General features: G+C 42.5%; 1 protein-coding gene across 2 annotated transcripts in view; it reads right to left on the reverse strand.

Annotated features, from left to right (window-relative positions):
* The window catches only part of LOC101006178 (zinc finger protein 224), a 39,575-nt gene that overhangs the window by 8,542 nt on the left and 12,426 nt on the right, over nucleotides 1-18,607 (reverse strand). Inside the window, exons 5-7 of one of the 2 annotated variants that reach the window (XM_031659386.1) lie at nucleotides 3,317-3,399; nucleotides 243-369; nucleotides 45-137 (exon numbers count right to left, since the gene is read on the reverse strand). In XM_031659386.1, coding sequence (XP_031515246.1) covers nucleotides 45-137; nucleotides 243-369; nucleotides 3,317-3,399 — 303 coding nt within the window. Of the gene's footprint in view, nucleotides 1-44; nucleotides 138-242; nucleotides 370-3,316; nucleotides 3,400-11,519; nucleotides 15,426-18,607 lie in introns of those variants that run through there. The other variant, XM_031659387.1, reaches the window with a different exon arrangement.

Below are 18,607 nucleotides of genomic sequence, written 5' to 3' on the forward strand. Positions count from 1 at the left end.
AGATGGAAGAGATGTACAGGGATTTACAGTTGCTTGATTCTTACCTGAATCCCCTTCTCTTTGGGTTGCTGTCTTCATCATCCAAATCTTTTCTTCCCTTAGGAAGTGGAAAGTATCCCTGTGGAATGCTTGATGTCCTGCAAATAGGCAAAGTTACGTGCTTAATCCCAACACATTCTAGGTAACATCAAGGTAAAATGTACTAGAAATTTAGGTTCTCATTGCACACTCACTGTCCTCACCCACTGAGAGAAGGTTCCTGAAGTTCTCCAGCATCACATCCTGGTACAGCTTCCTCTGGGCAAGGTCCAGCAGCCCTAGCTCCTCTTCAGTGAAGACCACAGCCACGTCCTTGAAAGTCATTGCCTCCTACAGCATCAAACATATGCAATCTCAACCTCATGACCAATGATTCCTGGGAGAGGGGTGGTACTGAGCAGACAGAGGGGAGGGGTGGGAAGTTGTTTTGGATCTTGAGAGACATAGGTCAACTCATAGGTTTCCTACTCATTCTGTCTGAATCCTGACAATGACTGATTTTCCTGAGTTCCACCAGAAACGCAATGATGAAAAAGACCTCCTGTATTTTTACGTCGTGCAATCATTGAGTCTCCTTGTAAGTAATCCTCTAGGACTCTAAATGTGTTATCCTGGGCTACACATATATACGTTTTGATAAATCTTGACAATCACCTCAGCAACATTTCGCAATTCAGTCCTGACTTTGCTTGATGATGCCCATTGTCTTCCTCTCTCAAACTTGAACCCTGGATGTTATTGTTTTTCTTCAACATTTGCCAAACTGACAAGCTTATGGTGACATGTGTGAGTAGTTACGCAGTGAGCCCTCTGTACTCTCAAGGCAAAAACTACATATATTAATTGCAACATTGAATGTCATGATCTGCAGCCAGCATGCCTCAGAGCGCATATATAAGGCTCTGTCCCTTCCCAGTCATGTCACCTTGGACAAGCTGGCCTGAATGCATTACTTTCCTCTCTGTATAATGATTGTCACATGATGTAGTTTTTAAAGAATTAAACAGTGGAACATACATATGGTACTGGGCAAAAGTGTGCAGCACAGACTGAATACTTAATAAACATTAGCTGCTTTGATTTTTGTCAATTATTGTTATTGATTTTATCTCATGTCTGCATAGTGTTCCATGGAACTAATCTATTGTTATTCTAAATAATGAATATTTAATTTTATATCTTTTCCATGATTACCAATCCAATAAAGAACATCATTTCAGGTAGATCTTACTCTCCTATTTAAAGTAAGTTTTAAATAGCAAAATGTCAAAAAATAAGAATGTTTAAAATCGTGATTATGTCACATTTTCTCAACTTTTTTTTTTACCTAACTTCAAAATCTTTCAAGGGGATACATTATCCTGATTTTTCTTAACATAGCCAAAAGCAGGTTTTCAATTTTCCCATTATTTTGGCAATCTGATTAGGAAGAAATTGGTTTTTTTCTTTTTTTCTTTTTCTTTTTGTAGATATAGAGTCTTGCTATGTTCCCCAGGATGGTCTTGAGCTCCTGATTTCAAACCCTCCTCCTTCCTAAGCCTCTTAAAGTGCCAGGATTACAGGTGTGAGTCATGGGTCTGGCCACAATTTTGTTTTATTATTCTCACTTATTTGATTATAAATGAATACCACCATCTTTTCAAATATTTATTGACGTCTGTTTTTCTCCTTCTATACATTCCTGGTAATGTCCTCTATTCATATTTCTTTGGATTTTCTTCCCTAGTTTGTGCATAAGATTCTTATTTTAGATTGTATCTTTTTTTAGATATCCAAATGGTAAATATTTTCACCTTAGACTATTACATTTTCTGGTAACATTGTGTAAGGCATCTTTTCCCATAATGAATTTTAAAATTTTCTATAATGACTATGGTAATTGCTGTCTTTGGGTGCCTGAAGTGCTGGGGGCCATGGAAGAGGTACCATGACAGGAAGAGAAGACGTCCCCCTCCCAAGGTAGGGCCAGGGAGGAGCAATGCCACCTGTAGACATCATCACGCAACAGGACACTCCAAACACCCACACCACAGGGCACAGGCCCCTCAGTGGAGAATTCTCTCTTTCTTCTTCTCTCTCTTTCAACTGAGGAAAATGGCAAAAATGGCTAATATTCTTAACCCTTGGTCTCCTGTCTGAACCCAAGCAGGTTTCTCATATTTCATGTGTTTAAGAGGAAGATAAGAACTGCTTCAATCAGCTGTTCTGAGGAGTAAATGAAGAAACAAAACACAAATGACTGGCAAATCTTCTAGTATCATACACAAAAAATTTAGGTTAGGCTGGGTGTGGTGGCTCATGCCTGTAATCCCAGCACTTTGGGAGGCCGAGGTGGGCGGATCATCTGAGGTCGGGAGTTCGAGACCAGCCTGACCAACATCGAGAAACCCCATCTCTACTAAAAATACAAAATTAGGCGTGGTGACGCATGCCTGTAATCCCAGCTACTCAGGAGGCTGAGGCAGGAGAATCCCTTGAGCCCAGGAGGCAGAGGCTGCAGTGAGCTGAGATTGCACCATTGCACTCCAGCCTGGGCAACAAGAGTGAAACTCCATCTCAAAAAATTTAAAAAAAAAAATTAGCTTACATATTACTTTGGTCAAATTCCTTAATATATAAAGGAATAAAGAAAGGCCAGTAAACAAAAGACACAGAAGGCATGACTCAGGCATGGGGGAAAGAGAATCTAGCTCTTCCTATGTGGAAACTTCCAGCACTCCTTGTGTGAAGCCACAGTTACAGCCTGCCGTGATGTGCCACATATGGATACTCTATCTACAAAACAGCCACCGTGGCACACATCAAAAGTAGCCTTTCAAAACTGAGTTCCTGGTGTCTGGGAGTATAAAGTAATTAAAAAGGAACATTGATTAAATGGGAATATGGTGCAACCATTAAAAATGAGCATTATATAATATTAAATACAAAGAGTGCAATTTAAATTAGATTAATATCACCAATACAAATACAGTTATGAATGTACATGAAGAAGAGTATCACAGGATAAAAACAGCTAACGTGTGAGCAGAGAAGTAGTATAATGAAATAATTATCCATTCCTACTATCTTGTCTACTCCATGGAATAAATGACACAAGAAAACAAGAAGTAAAAACAAATGCAAAATCCACTCAAAAGTAACAAAGGAAGCACCTGGTACACAAGAGATCCTCAAATGTCTGCTTTTCTCCTTGAGTCTTGCCAAGACAGAGAAAAATTTGTGACAATCTGAGTACTGAGATGGAATTTTAAGAGTAATAGAAACAAGTCCTACCCACCTTGAACATGGTCATTTTCCTTCTTACTTCTGGAAACTTGCAGAGTCCTGAGTGATGCAGTTCCTGGAAAAGCAGAATTGTGCCTGCAGAGTGCCAGGAAAGGCAGAAAAAGAGACATGAAAAGGTGGCCAGGGATGCCACCCACCAACAGGGATGTGTATTGTGAATTGGCACATGAATGTTCACAGCAGCATGAATCATAAAAACCCAAAACAGCACAACCAAAATGCCCTCCCGGGGGTAAATGAGTAGACAAATCATGGTCTATCCATACAATGGAATCTCATTTGGAAATTTAAAGAAATGAAGTACTGACTCATGCTACAACATACATGAACCTTTGAGACATTATTGCTAAATGAAAGAAGTCAGTTACAAAGGGCCACATATTGCAGGATTCCATTTCTATAAAATGTCCAGGTAGGAAAACACATATAGAGAGAAAATTGATTAGTGATTGCTTCAAATCTGAGTGAGAATGATATCTAACCATAAGTAGGCATGAGGAGATCGATATGAGAATGAAATGATCACTGAATTGTGGTGATGGTTACTCCATTCAGCAAACTTTCTAATGATCACTGGATGTACACCTGATATAAGAAAGTTCTATGATACCATAGGTTGGAATAAATAATTGTTAACATACACGTCATTTAACTTAACAAGAGTCAATTCTAAGTCCATATTGATAGAATATCTGTAGTTGAACAAAGAATAAATGGAGGAGAAGATCATTTTACAGCTGAATGCCCATGAATAATGTTATCTATTCCTAAGAAACTTTATTATTTTCATTTTTTTTTTAAGTAACTTTATAGTGGAGAAATCTGAAAGATAGCATCTCGGCCAAGTGGACAAGGTTGAGATCACCAATGAAGAGACAAACTAACATCACTTGGACCCTGTTATGTTGCAATGAAAAGGACATGTCACCACTTCTGTGGTATCCCTACCAACAATACATAATCTGAACCCGCACGTGAATTACATCAGACACACCTCCAAATTAATGCCTTTCTCCAAAATAACTTGCCTATACTCTTCAAAAATATCAAGCATAGAAAGACAAAGGGTGTAGAATACTCCAGATTAAAGATTATGGAAATGTGACAACTAAAGGCAATGCATAAAATTAGACTGTGAACACGGGTGGTGGTGGCAGATGGGTAGGGGACACTTGTAAGAACCTTAAGTGAAAACAGAACAAATTTAAATATAGAACTGCAGAGTACATAACATGAAGTTAGGTAATATGTTATCTAGCACTATATAATAGATAATACAATAAACTACTATTAGCAGTCTGGATAGATATCTAATATTAAATAAATAACATTATCCAGTATACAATCTAATATTATCTAATATGTTATGTGAAACCATATATTAGCCCCTCCTAAGCTCCTCTCACCAAGATAGCTCCTGCTATGTGGGCTTCCTTGCTGCAGAAAGCTATAATCAGCTGTCTCTGGTTACAGGTATATTTCTGGTGGTATTCAGCTGATGGTCATCAACAAAACAGGAAAAATGTAAACACTTGACAAACGTGGGTAAAGAGTAAATAAGAATTTCTTAGGCTATTTTGGCAACTTTTCTATAGGTTTTAAATGATATGAAAATAAAAAGTTTTATAATTTCAGAAAACATAAGAAAAATAATAACAACAATGAGATTAATGAGTATGATATAACATGATAATTCACTAGTTTAGTCTCTTTGTCAGTATTTGGAAATTTCCATAGTTAAACACATAAGGGGGAAACATTAAGAAAAAATTATAAAAATTTTAAAATGTTCATAAATAAACCTATAAATATACAAAAAAAAAAAAAAAAAGAAACACATTACAAGCTTAACAGTTGCTATCTTTACATCATGGATTAGTGGGTAATAAAAACATTTTTTTTTTTTTGAGACGGAGTCTCGCACTGTCGCCCAGGCTGGAGTGCAATGGAGGATCTCGGCTCACTGCAAGCTCCGCCTCCCGGATTCAAACGATTCTCTTGCCTCAGACTCCCGGGTAGCTGGGATTGTACCCGGTGGCGCGCCCGCCACCACGCCCAGCTAATTTTTGTAGTTATGTTTTAGTAGAGACAGGGTTTCACTATCTTGGCCAGGCTGGTCTCGAACTCCTGACCTCGTGATCCGCCGGCCTAGGCCTCCCAAAGTGCTGGGATTACAGGCGTGAGCCACCGCGTCCGGCCCATTTTATTCTTAATAAAGAAAAATAGAATGCTCTACAATGATATGGTTCTGTAAGAGTACAAAATATTTGTAATGATTGAAACAAAATAGTTGACAACATTTTTAAAAACTGAGAAAAGTTCACGCCCCTAAGCCTTGCTTTCCCCACTTAAGTCCAACTAGCTCCTCTGCCTCAATGAGAACGTATCCAACAGAAGATCAAATCAGGCCCTGACCCGGACTGCTTAGGTTCCAACCCCAGCTCCACCTCTCACTAGTCGGGTGCCAATGCGCCCTGTGTCTCTCTTTCGTTTTTAAAATAGAAGAAAGCAATACTTCTCCACAGAGCCACGGTGTGGCGTAAATTTATTTGTATAAAGCCCTTAGAATGAAGTTACTAATTAAGACTTAATTATTATCGACACCCATGCCCGAGGACACATCCTATACACTCTCGGTTGGGGTGAGCATCTCTGTCAAAGAAAAAAGCCAAGGACCACTCACGTAGAGCTTTGCCCTCAGTAGCCAAGAAGTCCCTCCCTGCAGCTCTTTTGGAAAGGTCGGGTTGAGGAAGGAGAAAGCTATGAAATACTCTGACCGCGTCGCCGTCCCCCGTAAGTTAAATGTTCCTCACCCTTCATGAAAGTGGACGCAAACCTCGCCCTCCTAAAGAGGTCAGAAGGCTTCCGGGATCATCCGGCGTCCTGCAGGGATCAGGGACAAGGGCCAGGCCCCCTGCAGCTGGAGCTCTCAGCCCACCCGGGGTCCTGACAGGCTTCGTGGGAAATTAACAAGAGACCACCAGTCACCAAGTGACAGGGACTGCTTTACGCCTCTCATTTGTGTTACCTCTTCCAGTTCCCAAAACGATTCCATTAGGATGGTCCTAAAGTCCCCATTTTAAAGAACAGTAACGGGAAACCCAAGGAGATTAACATCCCAACGTTACATCGCGAAGAAGTGGCCGCGCGCTTGGGGTGCAGGGGGCGGAGTGGGCGAGCTCAGAGCCCCGGAAACCCTGAAACCAGGTGAGACGCGACCCAACCGAGTCCCAGTGCCCCCGGGACGCGAGGACAGACCCAAGCCCAAGAAGGTGCCACGGACGAGAACGCAGACAGCTGCCTTTGCCGCTCCAAACCTCTGCTCTGCGACGAGGCCCCTTTTCCCCTAATTCGATCGCCAGTTGGTTGAGGATCCAATGCATAGGTCCAGGAAATTCAGAACGGTCCGCAAGGCGCGGAACTGACCCAAACTGTCGCAGAAAAACTGCAGCAACCTCAGTCCCCAAACGGAAGTGCCCGCGACTCCACTGAGTGTTTGGACTCCACTTCCCAGAATTCCCCGGGACCCGCCAGCCGGAGCCAAACTGACCGCTACTCCACTGAGCGTCTGGACTACACTTCCCAGAATTCCCTGGGACCCGCCTGCCGTAGCTAAACTGACCGCGATTTCACTGAGAGTCTGGACTGTACTCCTGCAGCATCACCCTCCAGGGGAAGTGTTGACGACTACTAGGAAGCCCTTGACTGCTCTTCCCACCGGGAATGAATCCCATATCCCCGAGCGCCTGTTGGGAAATGTGGACTACCTTGAGAGTCGTCCTTCCTTTCCTCTCCCTGGGTGCCCAAGAGAAAATATCGTATAGAAAGGAATTCCTGAAGTCTAAACGCCTCTAGTGATGACAGGAGGGTTACTGGAAAGGGACCAAGCGAGATGATACAATCATAAAATAATTAAGTTTTGCCAGTGGTAAGAAATGGCATGTAGTTTTAATTTAAATCTCTTGTAAACAAAATGGAATATTCTTGCATATTTTCAGGTGTCATTATTACAGTTTTTGTAAATTGTCCAGATGTTTTGCCCACTTTTTTATTTTTTGGTTTTATCCCTCACTTTTCAAGCACTGTTTTTATATTCATGATATTAACATTTTATCTCGCAAAGATTTTCTCAACAAAAACGTTTGTTTTTTTCTTTCTTATCTATGCGAAACATTTTAACGTATTTTATTATTTAAAACATCTCTATTGAGGTGTAATGCACAAAACGTGAAAGTCACCAAAAGTTAGGAAACATTTTCATCACCCCAAAGACCCCATACCCACTAAGCAATCTCTGTCCTATTGAATTACCTATTGTGGACATTTCATGTAAATGGAATTATAAACTATGGAACCTTTTGTTTCTGACCCCTTTCACTTAGCATACTGCTTTTGTTTGTTTGTTTTTGTTTTGTTTTTTGAGACTCACTCTGTGGCCAGGCTGGAATGCAGTGGCGCGATCTTAGCTTACTGCAACCTCCGCCTCCCGGGTTCAAGCGATTCTCCCGCCTCAGCCTCCAGAGTAGCTGGAACTACAGGCGCGTGCCACCACGCCGGCTAATTTTTCTGTATTTTTAGTAAAGACGGGATTTCACCGTGTTAGCCAGGATGGTCTCGATCTCTTGACCTCGTGATCCACCCGCCTCGGCCTCCCAAAGTGCTGGGATTACAGGCATGTGCCACCGCACCCGGCCAGCATACTGCTTTTAAAGTTCATCCACATCACAGCATGTACCAGTACTTCATAATATTTTATATGTACGCTACGATTTGTTTTTTTGTTTGTTTGCTTTATCATGTTTTGTTTTGAGATGGAGTTTCCCTCTTGATGCCCAGGCTGGAGTGCAATGGCGTGATCTCAGCTCACTGCAACCTCCGCCTCCTGGGTTAAAACGATTATTCTGCCTCAGCCTCCCAAGTAGCTGGGATTACAGCTATGTGCCACCATACCCGGCTAATTTTTTTGTATTTAGTAGAGACAGGGTTTCACCATGTTACTCAGGCTGGTCTCGAACTCCTGACCTCAGGTGATCCACTCACCTCAGCCTCCCAAAGTGCTAGGATTACAGGCCTGTGCCACTGTTTATCCATTCATTCATTGAGGGACATTTGGGTTATTTCCACCTTTTGGCAGTAGTCAATAGTGTTGCTACAAACAGTGGCATACAAGTATTTCTTTCATCACCTGCTTTCAGTTCTTTTGGGTATACACCTAGATATGAAATTTAGTGATTCGTATGGTAATTCCATGTTGGGAACCACAAAACAATTTTCCACAGCAACTGCACCGTTTTTACACTCCCACCTTCAGTGTGTGAGGGTAGTAATTTCTGCACATCCTCTCCAATACTTATTTTGTGTGTGTGTGTGTATATATGTATAAAATATATATGTATATGTATATGTGTGTATGTATAAATTGGAAACGGGGTCTCCCTGTGTTGTGCAGGCAGAATTGCAGTGGCTATTCACAGGCAACATCTCACTACTGATCAGCATGGGAGTTTTGACCTGCTGTGTTTCCACCCTGGACCAGTTTACTTCTCCTGAGGCAACCTCATGGTCCTTTGCTCCTGGGAGGTCACCATGTTGATGGTGGACACCCAGTGGGCATAGCTTACTACACCTCAAAACTCCTGGGCTCAAGCGATCCTCCTACTTCAGCCTCCCAAGTAGCTGGGTCTACAGGTGCCTGCCACCACATCGGCTATTTTCTATTTTTAAAGATGATAGCCAACATAGCTGTTTTAAAATGGTATCTCATTATTGGTTTGATTCGCATTTTCCTAATGACTAATAGTTGAGCATCTTTTCACACGATTGTTGGTAACTTATATATCTGAAATTTCTATTTGTATCTTTGCCCATTAGAAAATTGAATGATTTCTCTTCTTGTTATTGAGTTGTAAGAGTTCTTTTTTTTTTTTCTTTTTCTTTTTCTTCCTCTTTTTAAGAGATGGAGTCTCTCTTTGTTGCCCAGGCTGGAGTGCAATGGCACATCATGCCTTGCTGCAGCCTTGACCTCCCAGGCTCGAGCGATCCTTCTGCTTCAGCTCCCGAGTAGTTGGGACCACAGGTGTGGGCCACTATGCCTGGCTGCTTTTTGCATTTATTTTTTCATTTTTGTAGAGACATGGTTTTCACCATGTTGCCCAGGCAGGCCTCAAACTCCTGGGCTCAAGCAATCCACCCATCTCAGCCTTCCAAAGTGCTGGGATTATAGGTGAGAGCCACCTCACCTGGTCTAAGAGTTATTTATATATTCTGATACTAGACACCATGCTGTATGGTCTTTTCATGCTCTTGACAATGTCTCTGTATGCAAAGCATTTTTTTGCTCTAGTCCAATTTATGTGGGCTTTTCTTAGCTTGTGCATATGGTGTCTTATCTAAGAATCCATTCCAAATAAAAAGCTTTAAAGATGAACTTTTATGTTTTATTCTAGGAGTTGCATAGCTTAAGCTCTTTTATTTAGGTCATTGATCATTTTGAGTTAATTTTTAGGTATAGCGTGAAGTGTGGATCTAACTTCATTATGTTGCATATGTATATATAGTTGCCCAGCACTGTTTGCTAAAGAGACTATGCTTTCTCCATTAAGCCATCTTGGATCTTTCTTGAAAATCAAGTTACTTTAGATGTATGGGTTTCTTTATGGACTCTCAATTCTATTCCATTACTATAGCTTGGTAGTAAGTTTCGAAATGGGAAAGTGGGAGCCACCCATTGTGTTCCTTTAAAAAAAAAAAAAGATGTCTATTTGCATCCATTGCAATTACATATGAATTTATTTCTGCAAAAAAAGACTGTTTGGATTTTGATAGTGATTGCAGTAAAACTGTAGATTGGTTTGGATAGTATTGTCATCATAAAAACGTGAAGTTTCCAATCCATGAATGCCTAGATAATAAGTGAATTCAGCATGATCATAGGATACATTATCAGCATACCAAAATTAATTTATATATATTATACTAGCAATGAACAAATGGAAATCAAAGTTCTTACCTAGATGGAAGTTCAACAAAAGATGTACAAGGGTTGTAAGATGAAAATTACAACACACTGATGAAGAAAATCCAACAATATTAAATGAATGGAGAGATATTCCATGTTTGAGGATCATGGGACTCAATACAGCAAAAATGTTCATTCTCCCCAAATTGATACACAGGGTTAAAATAATTACTATCAAAATCACAGCAAGATATTCTGTAGATATAAAACTATTCTAAAATTTATATGGAAAGGCAAAGGAACTAGAATATGAGTATGGTTAGGGTTGTCTTCACAGTTGAAAATCTTTCATTTCCGGAGACATTATAGGGGAGACACTCTGTAAAAAGCTGGTCTCGAACTCCTAGATTCAAGTGATCCTTCTGCCTCAGCCTCCCAAAGTGACAGAATTAAAAGTGTGAGCCACCATGCCTGGCCACTTACAAGAGACTTACAAAAGTGAGTCACTAAATGATTAAAGTAAAAATCAACAAATTTCCTTGAAAAATGCCCTGTATAAATGTGATTATTGTATTTTCGGCTTCGGTTTGATTTTACATCACCATCAAAATCAAGGAGCACATAAAAGAAAGCAAGTTTGTTTACTTTTATTTTTATTTTTATTTTTTGAGACGGAGTCTCGCTCTGTCGCCCAGGGTGGAGTGCAGTGGCGCAATCTCAGCTCACTGCAACCTCCACCTCCCTGGTTCAAGCAATTACCTTGTCTCCGCCTCCTGAGTAGCTGGGCTTATGGGCGCATGCCACCACCACACCCAGCTAAATTTTTTGTATTTTTAATAGAGACAGGGTTTCACCATGTTGGCCAGACTGGACTCAAACTCCTGATCTCAGGCAATCTGCCCACCTCAGCCTCCCAAAGTGCTGGGATTACAGGCATGAGCTACCAAGCCCAGCCGAAAGCAAGCTTATTATGCTCACTTTGGCACTGGAGAAGACCTCTCATAACCAGCAGACAATTTTCTCAGAAAACCTATGTGTAATGAATGTGGACAAGGATTCAGTGATGGCTCTAGAGTTGAAATTCATCACTAACTAGATTTAGGAGACAGCCCCAATATCTTTAATAAAATATATTGGGCTTTAACGATAGCTGAGTTTTTCCCATTCATGAGTTTTCATCTGTAAGCCCATCACCTTGTCAGTGTTGGAAACTTCAGAAATGTGACGCACCTTCAGATGGATTAAAGTCTTCATGTTTATTAAGGAGTCCATGACAATGCTACATCTTTTACAGGTAATGAGTATGGTTAGGGTTGTCTTCACAGTTGAAAGCCTTTCATTTAACCAGAGACATTACAGAGGAGACACTATAAAAAGTAAGTGCTTTAAATATTCCTGCTTATGTTCATCTTTATGCCAATATTTTTATGCTGCCCAATTCATCAGATTTTCTTTCTTGTTTAGTGATATTCCCCCAAAAAATACTAGCCTTCCCAAGTTAGTGGAAACAGTGTACTATTTTGTTGACAGAAACTAAAGAAGATCAGTCAGGGGTGGTGGTCCATGCCTATAGTCCCAGCTTCTCAGGGGGTTAAAGCAAGAGGATCACTTAGTCCCAGGAGTTCGAGGCTACAGGGCACTGTAAATGCATCTGTGAATAAACAATCCAGCCTGGGCAACACAGAGAGACCGCATCTCAAAAACAAAACAAAACAAAACAAAATGCTGGGCGCAGTGGCTTATGCCTGTAATCCCAGCACTTTGGGAGGCTGAGGAGGGAGAGTCACTTGAGCCCAGGAGTTTGAGACTAATTTGGGCAACATAGTGAGACCCCATCTCTACAACAAAAATTTAGCCAGGCGTGTTGTTGCATGCCTATAGTCCCAGCTTTTGAGGGGCTGAGGCAGAAGCATTTCTTGAGCCTGGGAGGTCAATGCTGCAGGGAGCCCTGATCATTCCACTGCATGCTAGTCTGGGTGACAGAGCAAGACTGTCTCAAAAGAAAAAAAAAAAAAAGCCAAGTCTTGCCTAATAATGGTCAGAGTTTATAGAGGTACAACCAGTTTGAAATAGTTTTTGGAAGTATCTACTAAAATTAACATATTCATACCTTATAACTCTTTGCTGTCACATACATCATATTATTAAGGTTCCTCTACAGAATAGGCACTGAATTTGAAGATGTGAGCCCTGACTGAAGTATGTACCACACTCTCCACACATCCATGGTGTTTCTCCAGTGTAGATCCTCTTATGCATATTAAGATTCAAGTGATCCAGCAATCCCACTATTAGCTGTATATCCAAAGGAAAGGAAATTCGTGTGTTGAACTCCTATCTGTACTCCTATATTTATTATAGTACTATTTGCAATAGCTAACGTATGGAACAATTCTAAATATTCATCAACAGAAAATGGTAAAGAAAATGTGGCACACATACACAAAGGTACACTATTTAACCATAAAAAATAATAAAATGCTGTCATTTATGGCAAGGTAAAGATAAGCTTTGGAGAACATGAAGTTGAGTGATGTAAATTCAGGCCCAGAAAGACAGATACTACAGGTTATCACACATATGTGGAAGTCTGGGCAACAGAGCAAGACTATTCTCAAAAATCACAGAAGCAGCATAGCATTGGCCAGGCACGGTGGCTCATGCCTGTAATCCCAGCACTTTGGGAGGCCAAGGCAGGTAGACCATTTGAGGTTGGGAGTTCAAGACTAGCCTGGCCAACGTGGTGAAACCCAGTCTCTACTAAAAATACAAAAATTAGGCTGGGCATGGTGGCTTACGCCTGTAATCCCAGCACTTTGGGAGGCTGAGGTGGGGGGATCACCTGAAGTCAGGAGTTCGAGAACAGCTTGGCCAATATGGCAAAAACTCATTCCCTACTAAAAATACAAAAATTAACCGATTGGGGTGGTGGCCACCTGTAGTCCCAGCTACTCGGGAGGCCAAGGCAGGGAGAATCATTTGAACATGGGAGGCAGAAGTTGCAGTGAGTCGAGATCATGCCATTACACTGTAGACTGGGCGACGGAGTGATACTCCATCTCAAAAAAAAGAAAAAAAGTACCAAAATTAGCTGGGCATGGTGGTGCATGCCTGTAATCCCAGCTACTCAGGAGGTTTAGGCAGGAGAATCACTTGAACCCAGGAGGTGGAGGCTGCAGTGAGCCAGGATCATGCCACTACATTCAAGCCGGGGCAACAAAGCAAGACTCTGTTCTCAAAAAATAAAAATAAAAATAAAAATAAAAAAGGAGAAGCAGTGTGGCATAGCAATTACTAGAAGGGAAAAGTAGGAGGGGGGGTGGATGATGAAAGATTGGTTAACAGATACAAAAGTACAGTAAAATGAAAGGAACAAGTTCCAGTGTTCCACAGCACTAAAGGTGACTATAATAAATAATAATTTATTTTCAAATAACTAGAACAGTTTTTGAAGGTTCAAAACACAAAGAAATGATAAATGATCAACACAAATAAATGATAAATGAGGTGATGGATATGCTAATGACACTGATTTGATCATTACACATTGTATACATGTATTGAAATATCATGCTGTAACCCATAAATATGGACAATAATTATATGTCATTTAAAAATAATGATAAAATCATATCGAGATTCAAGCGCCTCTTGTAGCGCTTCCCACAGTCCTCACATTTAGATGTTTTTTCTCCACTGTGGTCTCTTTGTTGGTCTTGAAGGCATGAACTGTGCACAATGCTCTTCCCACAGTCCTCACATTGAAGTACTTTTTCTCTACTGTGGAGTCTCTGATGGGTTAGATGAGTTGAGGCCCATCTGAAGCCCTTTCCACACTCCTCACATTTGTAAGGCTTTTCTCCAGTGTGAATTCTTTGATGGAAACGAAGTTTTGAATTCTCAGTAAACCTCTTCCCACACTCTTCACATTTGAATGGTTTTTCTCCAGTATGGAGTCTCTTATGTCTCAAAATACCTGAGGCCCACCTGAAGCTCTTTCCACATTCCTTACAATTATAAGGTCTCTCTCCCGTGTGGACCCTCTGGTGCGAGTCAAGATTAAACTTACTAATGTAGCCCTTCCCACACTTCTGACATTTATACAGTTTTTCTCCTCTGTGGGCTGTCTGATGAGAATGGCCCCGTGAATTCATATGAAATCTCTTCCCACATCCATCGCACTTGAATGTTGCTTCTCCACTGTGGATCCGCTGATGTCTCGAAAGACGTGAGGACCACCTGAAGCTCTTCCCACATATGTTACAGTTATATGGTTTGTCTCCTGTATGGTCCATCTGATGCTTACAGAGATCTTGCCTACAAGTGAAGCTCCTTCCACATTCTTCACATTTGTATAGCTTCTCTCCTGTGTGGTCCCTGCAATGACCATTAAGTGCTGATCTCTGACCAAAGCTATTACTGCAGGTATCACATCTGAATGATTTCTCTTGCATGTGGACCATGGAATGCCTATTAAGATTTGATCTACTATGGAAGCTCTTACCACATATATAACATTTGAATGGCTTCTCCCCAGTATGGATTCTTTGATGTTCCCGAAGCTGGGAATTGTGAATGAAGGCCTTCCCACATTCCTCACAAATATGAGGTTTTTCTCCTGTGTGTAATTTGCAATGAACATACATTCCTGATCTACGGCTGAAACTTTTCCCACACTGCTCACATTTGAATGGTTTCTCTCCAGTGTGGATTCTCTGATGAGTTTGCAGTTGTGAGTTCTGACTAAATTCCTTACTACACACATCACACTTATAGAGTTTCTTTCCCATGTGAACTTTCTGATGAAGAGCTGAGCTGTAACAGAAGCTCTTCCTGTACTCATTACATGTATGGGACATCTTTCCTGAGTGCAATTGTTGATGAAGATCAAGGATGGTGACATCACTGAAGAATTTTTTACACTTCCCATCCTCGGAACGTGTCTGTCCTATGTGAATTACAGATAGTCCTGCGTCAACCTGGGAGGGGACGTCACCTTGTGTGGAGAACTGAGAGCTACTTATCGTGGAGTCTTGAGGCCTAGTTAACTCACTTGCAGTTTGTTCCCAGACTTGCTGGCAAGACCACTCTTCATGTGGTCCTGTTTCTGGCACAGACTCCAACTCAGTTTGGATCTTGCCTCCTATAAGGACACAGAATTAAGAGGTGTGGGTAAGTGAAGCCTTTGTTCAGTGTTTTCAGGATTTCACTTAGGACATGGCCTGAAACTTTACTGAATACAAGGAAGGCACAGTTTGTGTTTTCCAAGTGCACCACGGTCTCTTGTCACGAAGCCAGTTTGAACTACATAATGTCTCCTACGTGGTAGAAAGACTTAATTTAAAATAGTAATATAATACAGTTAACTTGTTACTATTTCTACCAATTTCCTAGTTAGTCTAAAATCTTGCATGGTATATTATGTAACTACTAAATTATATATGTGATGAATCAGAAGGAACTTTAAGGGTAGGAAGACTTCAAGATGGCTGACTAAAGACACACAGAGCTTGCCTCCTCCACAAAGAGCCAAAATAATGAGCAGTGCTCACTTCAGCAGCGCATATGGTAAAACTGGAATGAACAGCTTCTGCGCAAGGCTGATATGCAAATTCATGAAGTGTTCTATATATTTTATTAGTAAAAAATTTAAAAAGCAAATAGATAATCATACATCAAATAGCATCTAAGAGGGATCATTGGAATTCAGCAGAGAAGTGACAAGAAACACCCAAAGCACAAAAGGAGAGCGAAGGGAGGTAGCCCTTCTAGCCGTGATCACCTGAAAGCCCGGAAAGGCTCCTCAGTGCTGGGAAAGGGTAAGTGAGAGGGCCCTAGTGGTTTACATTTCCACTGTGGACTCCAGCAGTCAGCCATGAGAGACGCCCTCGACCCCTGCGGGCCCTGAGACTAGTGTAGGGGGCTACCTGGAGTCCATGCAAGGGCACTGCTTCAGAGAAGGCGCTCATGATGGGTTCCACACACTTCCTGAGACTCAAGCAGTTATGGCACAGCGCTATTTTGAGAGCCGCACCCCCACCAGACTGCATCTTGTCCTGGGGCCCAACAGCCCTTGCATCTCCAAATCCCTGGAGCCCCATCGACATGTCCCCACAGCCACCCGGAGGGTTGCAATAGTGCAATGCCTGTTAGACCCAGCAGTACGGCAGAGTCCCCAGCAATCTAGGCCACATAGTGTCCTATTCTCTGGCGAATGGGCAGTGCAGCACACCAGGGAGTCTGCCCCCAATACGGTACAAAAGGACCCAAAGTGTGCACTCACCAGAGCTTGAAAGCTGCCTGTCTGGGGCTGCTGCCTCTAACAGCAACGCTCCCTCACCCCCAGCAGCAGGGCCACTGTACACTTACATGTGTTCTCACTCTGAGGAAAGGCTCTCTGCACACTCTGCCACTGCCACCCAAGCACACCTCCTAAAGGCTTGGGGAACCCCTTGCACTGCCCACCACAACCTGTGCCCGTGCACAGGACAAGCCCACTTCACTTGGTGCCACCCATCTCAGTGCCAAAGCATGACACAGAGGGACCTGGGGATTGCTCCACCCTGTGCTGCCTCAGGCACACGTGTGTGCAAACAGGAGACCTGACAAAGACCCAGCTTGTGTGCTGGCAGTGCTGGAGCATGCCATCTGGGGGCCTAGGGATCACGCCGCCTCTTCCACCACAGCCTACATCTGCCCGCGCCACTGAAAGGCCTGAGGACAGGCTCACCTGGCCTGGCGTCATGCCTCCACTACCCAAGCATACCACTTGGGGCTACTGAGATCACCCTGCCATGTTGGTTGCCCCAGGCATGAGCATGTACCATGGAGGGAGCCTTACAACAGACCCAGAACCCTGCCACAGGTGCCCAAGCCTGCTGTCCGGAGGCCTAAGGATTTCCCTGCCCTGATCACCACCACTGGCATCTGTGCACTCCTCCTAGTGACCTGAGGAAAGGTCCTACAAACCTGCTGCCACCACCACCGCTGATACTCCCCTGCACACACCATGGGGGGCCTCAGGACTGGCCCACCCAGCCCATCACCACTACCTCTAACACCAGTGCACACAGCCTGGAAACCTGAGGGTTATCCTGCCACCACTGTTGGGTACTGTGCTCAGTACCTGGGTGCCAGGATCATTTGCAACGCAGACCTCAGCACCACACAATATACCTAGGTAAGAAACCTGCACATGTACCTCCTGAATCTTAAAATAAAAATTGAACAGCTGAAAGTCCTCCTTTTAAGACATTCTATTACAGTGGGTAGAGACGACAGCTAAATAGAAATATATAAAACACAGTATAAGGCAACACCAGAAGGGTAAAGATAGGATGGTATTCCATTCTTTTTTCTTCCTTTCTCCCTTTCTCGCCCACCCCTCTCTCTCCCTCCTTTCCTCCCTCCCTCCCTCCCTCTTTCTTTCTTTCTTTCTTTCTTTCTTGAGATACAGTCTCACTCTGTCACCCAGGCTAGAGCGTAGTGGCACAACCCCAGCTCACTGCAACCTCTGCCTCCTGGGTTCAAGTGATTCTTGTGCCTCAGCCACCCACGTAGCTGGGATTACAGGACTGTGCTACCACACCCAGCTAATTTTTGTATTTTTAGTAGAGTCAGAGTTTCGCCATGCTTGCCAGGCTAGTCTCAAACTCCTGATCTCATTCTATCTGCCTGCCTCAGCCTCCCAAAGTGCTGAGATTACAGGTGTAAGCCACCACACCCAGCTGGTATTTTAAATAGAGTGGTCAGAGAAGGCCTTTCTCATGATACTAAAACTGAACAGAGACCAGAATAAAGGAAGGGTCAGAAGGGTTTGAGGTGAAAGATTATTCCAATCAGAAAGAAAAGCATATATAAACTCTAAGACAGAAGCTTCTGTAGTAGACAGAACGATGGTCCTTGAAAGATGTCCACATCCAATTCCCAGGACCTATGAACCTGTTACGTTATACAGCAAGAGATTAAGGCTGCAGATGCAATTAAGATCACTAGTCAGCTAAACAGAGAGTAGGAAGATCATTCTAGATTATGCAGGAGTGACCGATCCAATCACAAGGGACCTAAAAGGTGGAAAACAGAGGCTTAAGAAGGGTGGTGGCATGACTATGGAAGAATGGTCGGGGATGCAATGTAGCTGCTTTTGAAGATGGAGGAAGGGAAACAAAAGCCAAGGAGTGTGGACAGTGCCTACGGATTGGTAAACTAAAGTGAAGGCTTCTCCCCAAGAACATCTAGTCAGGAACAAAGCCCTAGGGACACCCTGATTTTTGTCCAGTGAGATGTGTGAGACTCCAGGTCTGAAGAACAGAAAGATAATTGTTT

This window comes from Papio anubis, chromosome 20 (genome assembly GCF_008728515.1).
Source record: "Papio anubis isolate 15944 chromosome 20, Panubis1.0, whole genome shotgun sequence".
Classification (NCBI taxonomy): Eukaryota; Metazoa; Chordata; class Mammalia; order Primates; family Cercopithecidae; genus Papio; species Papio anubis.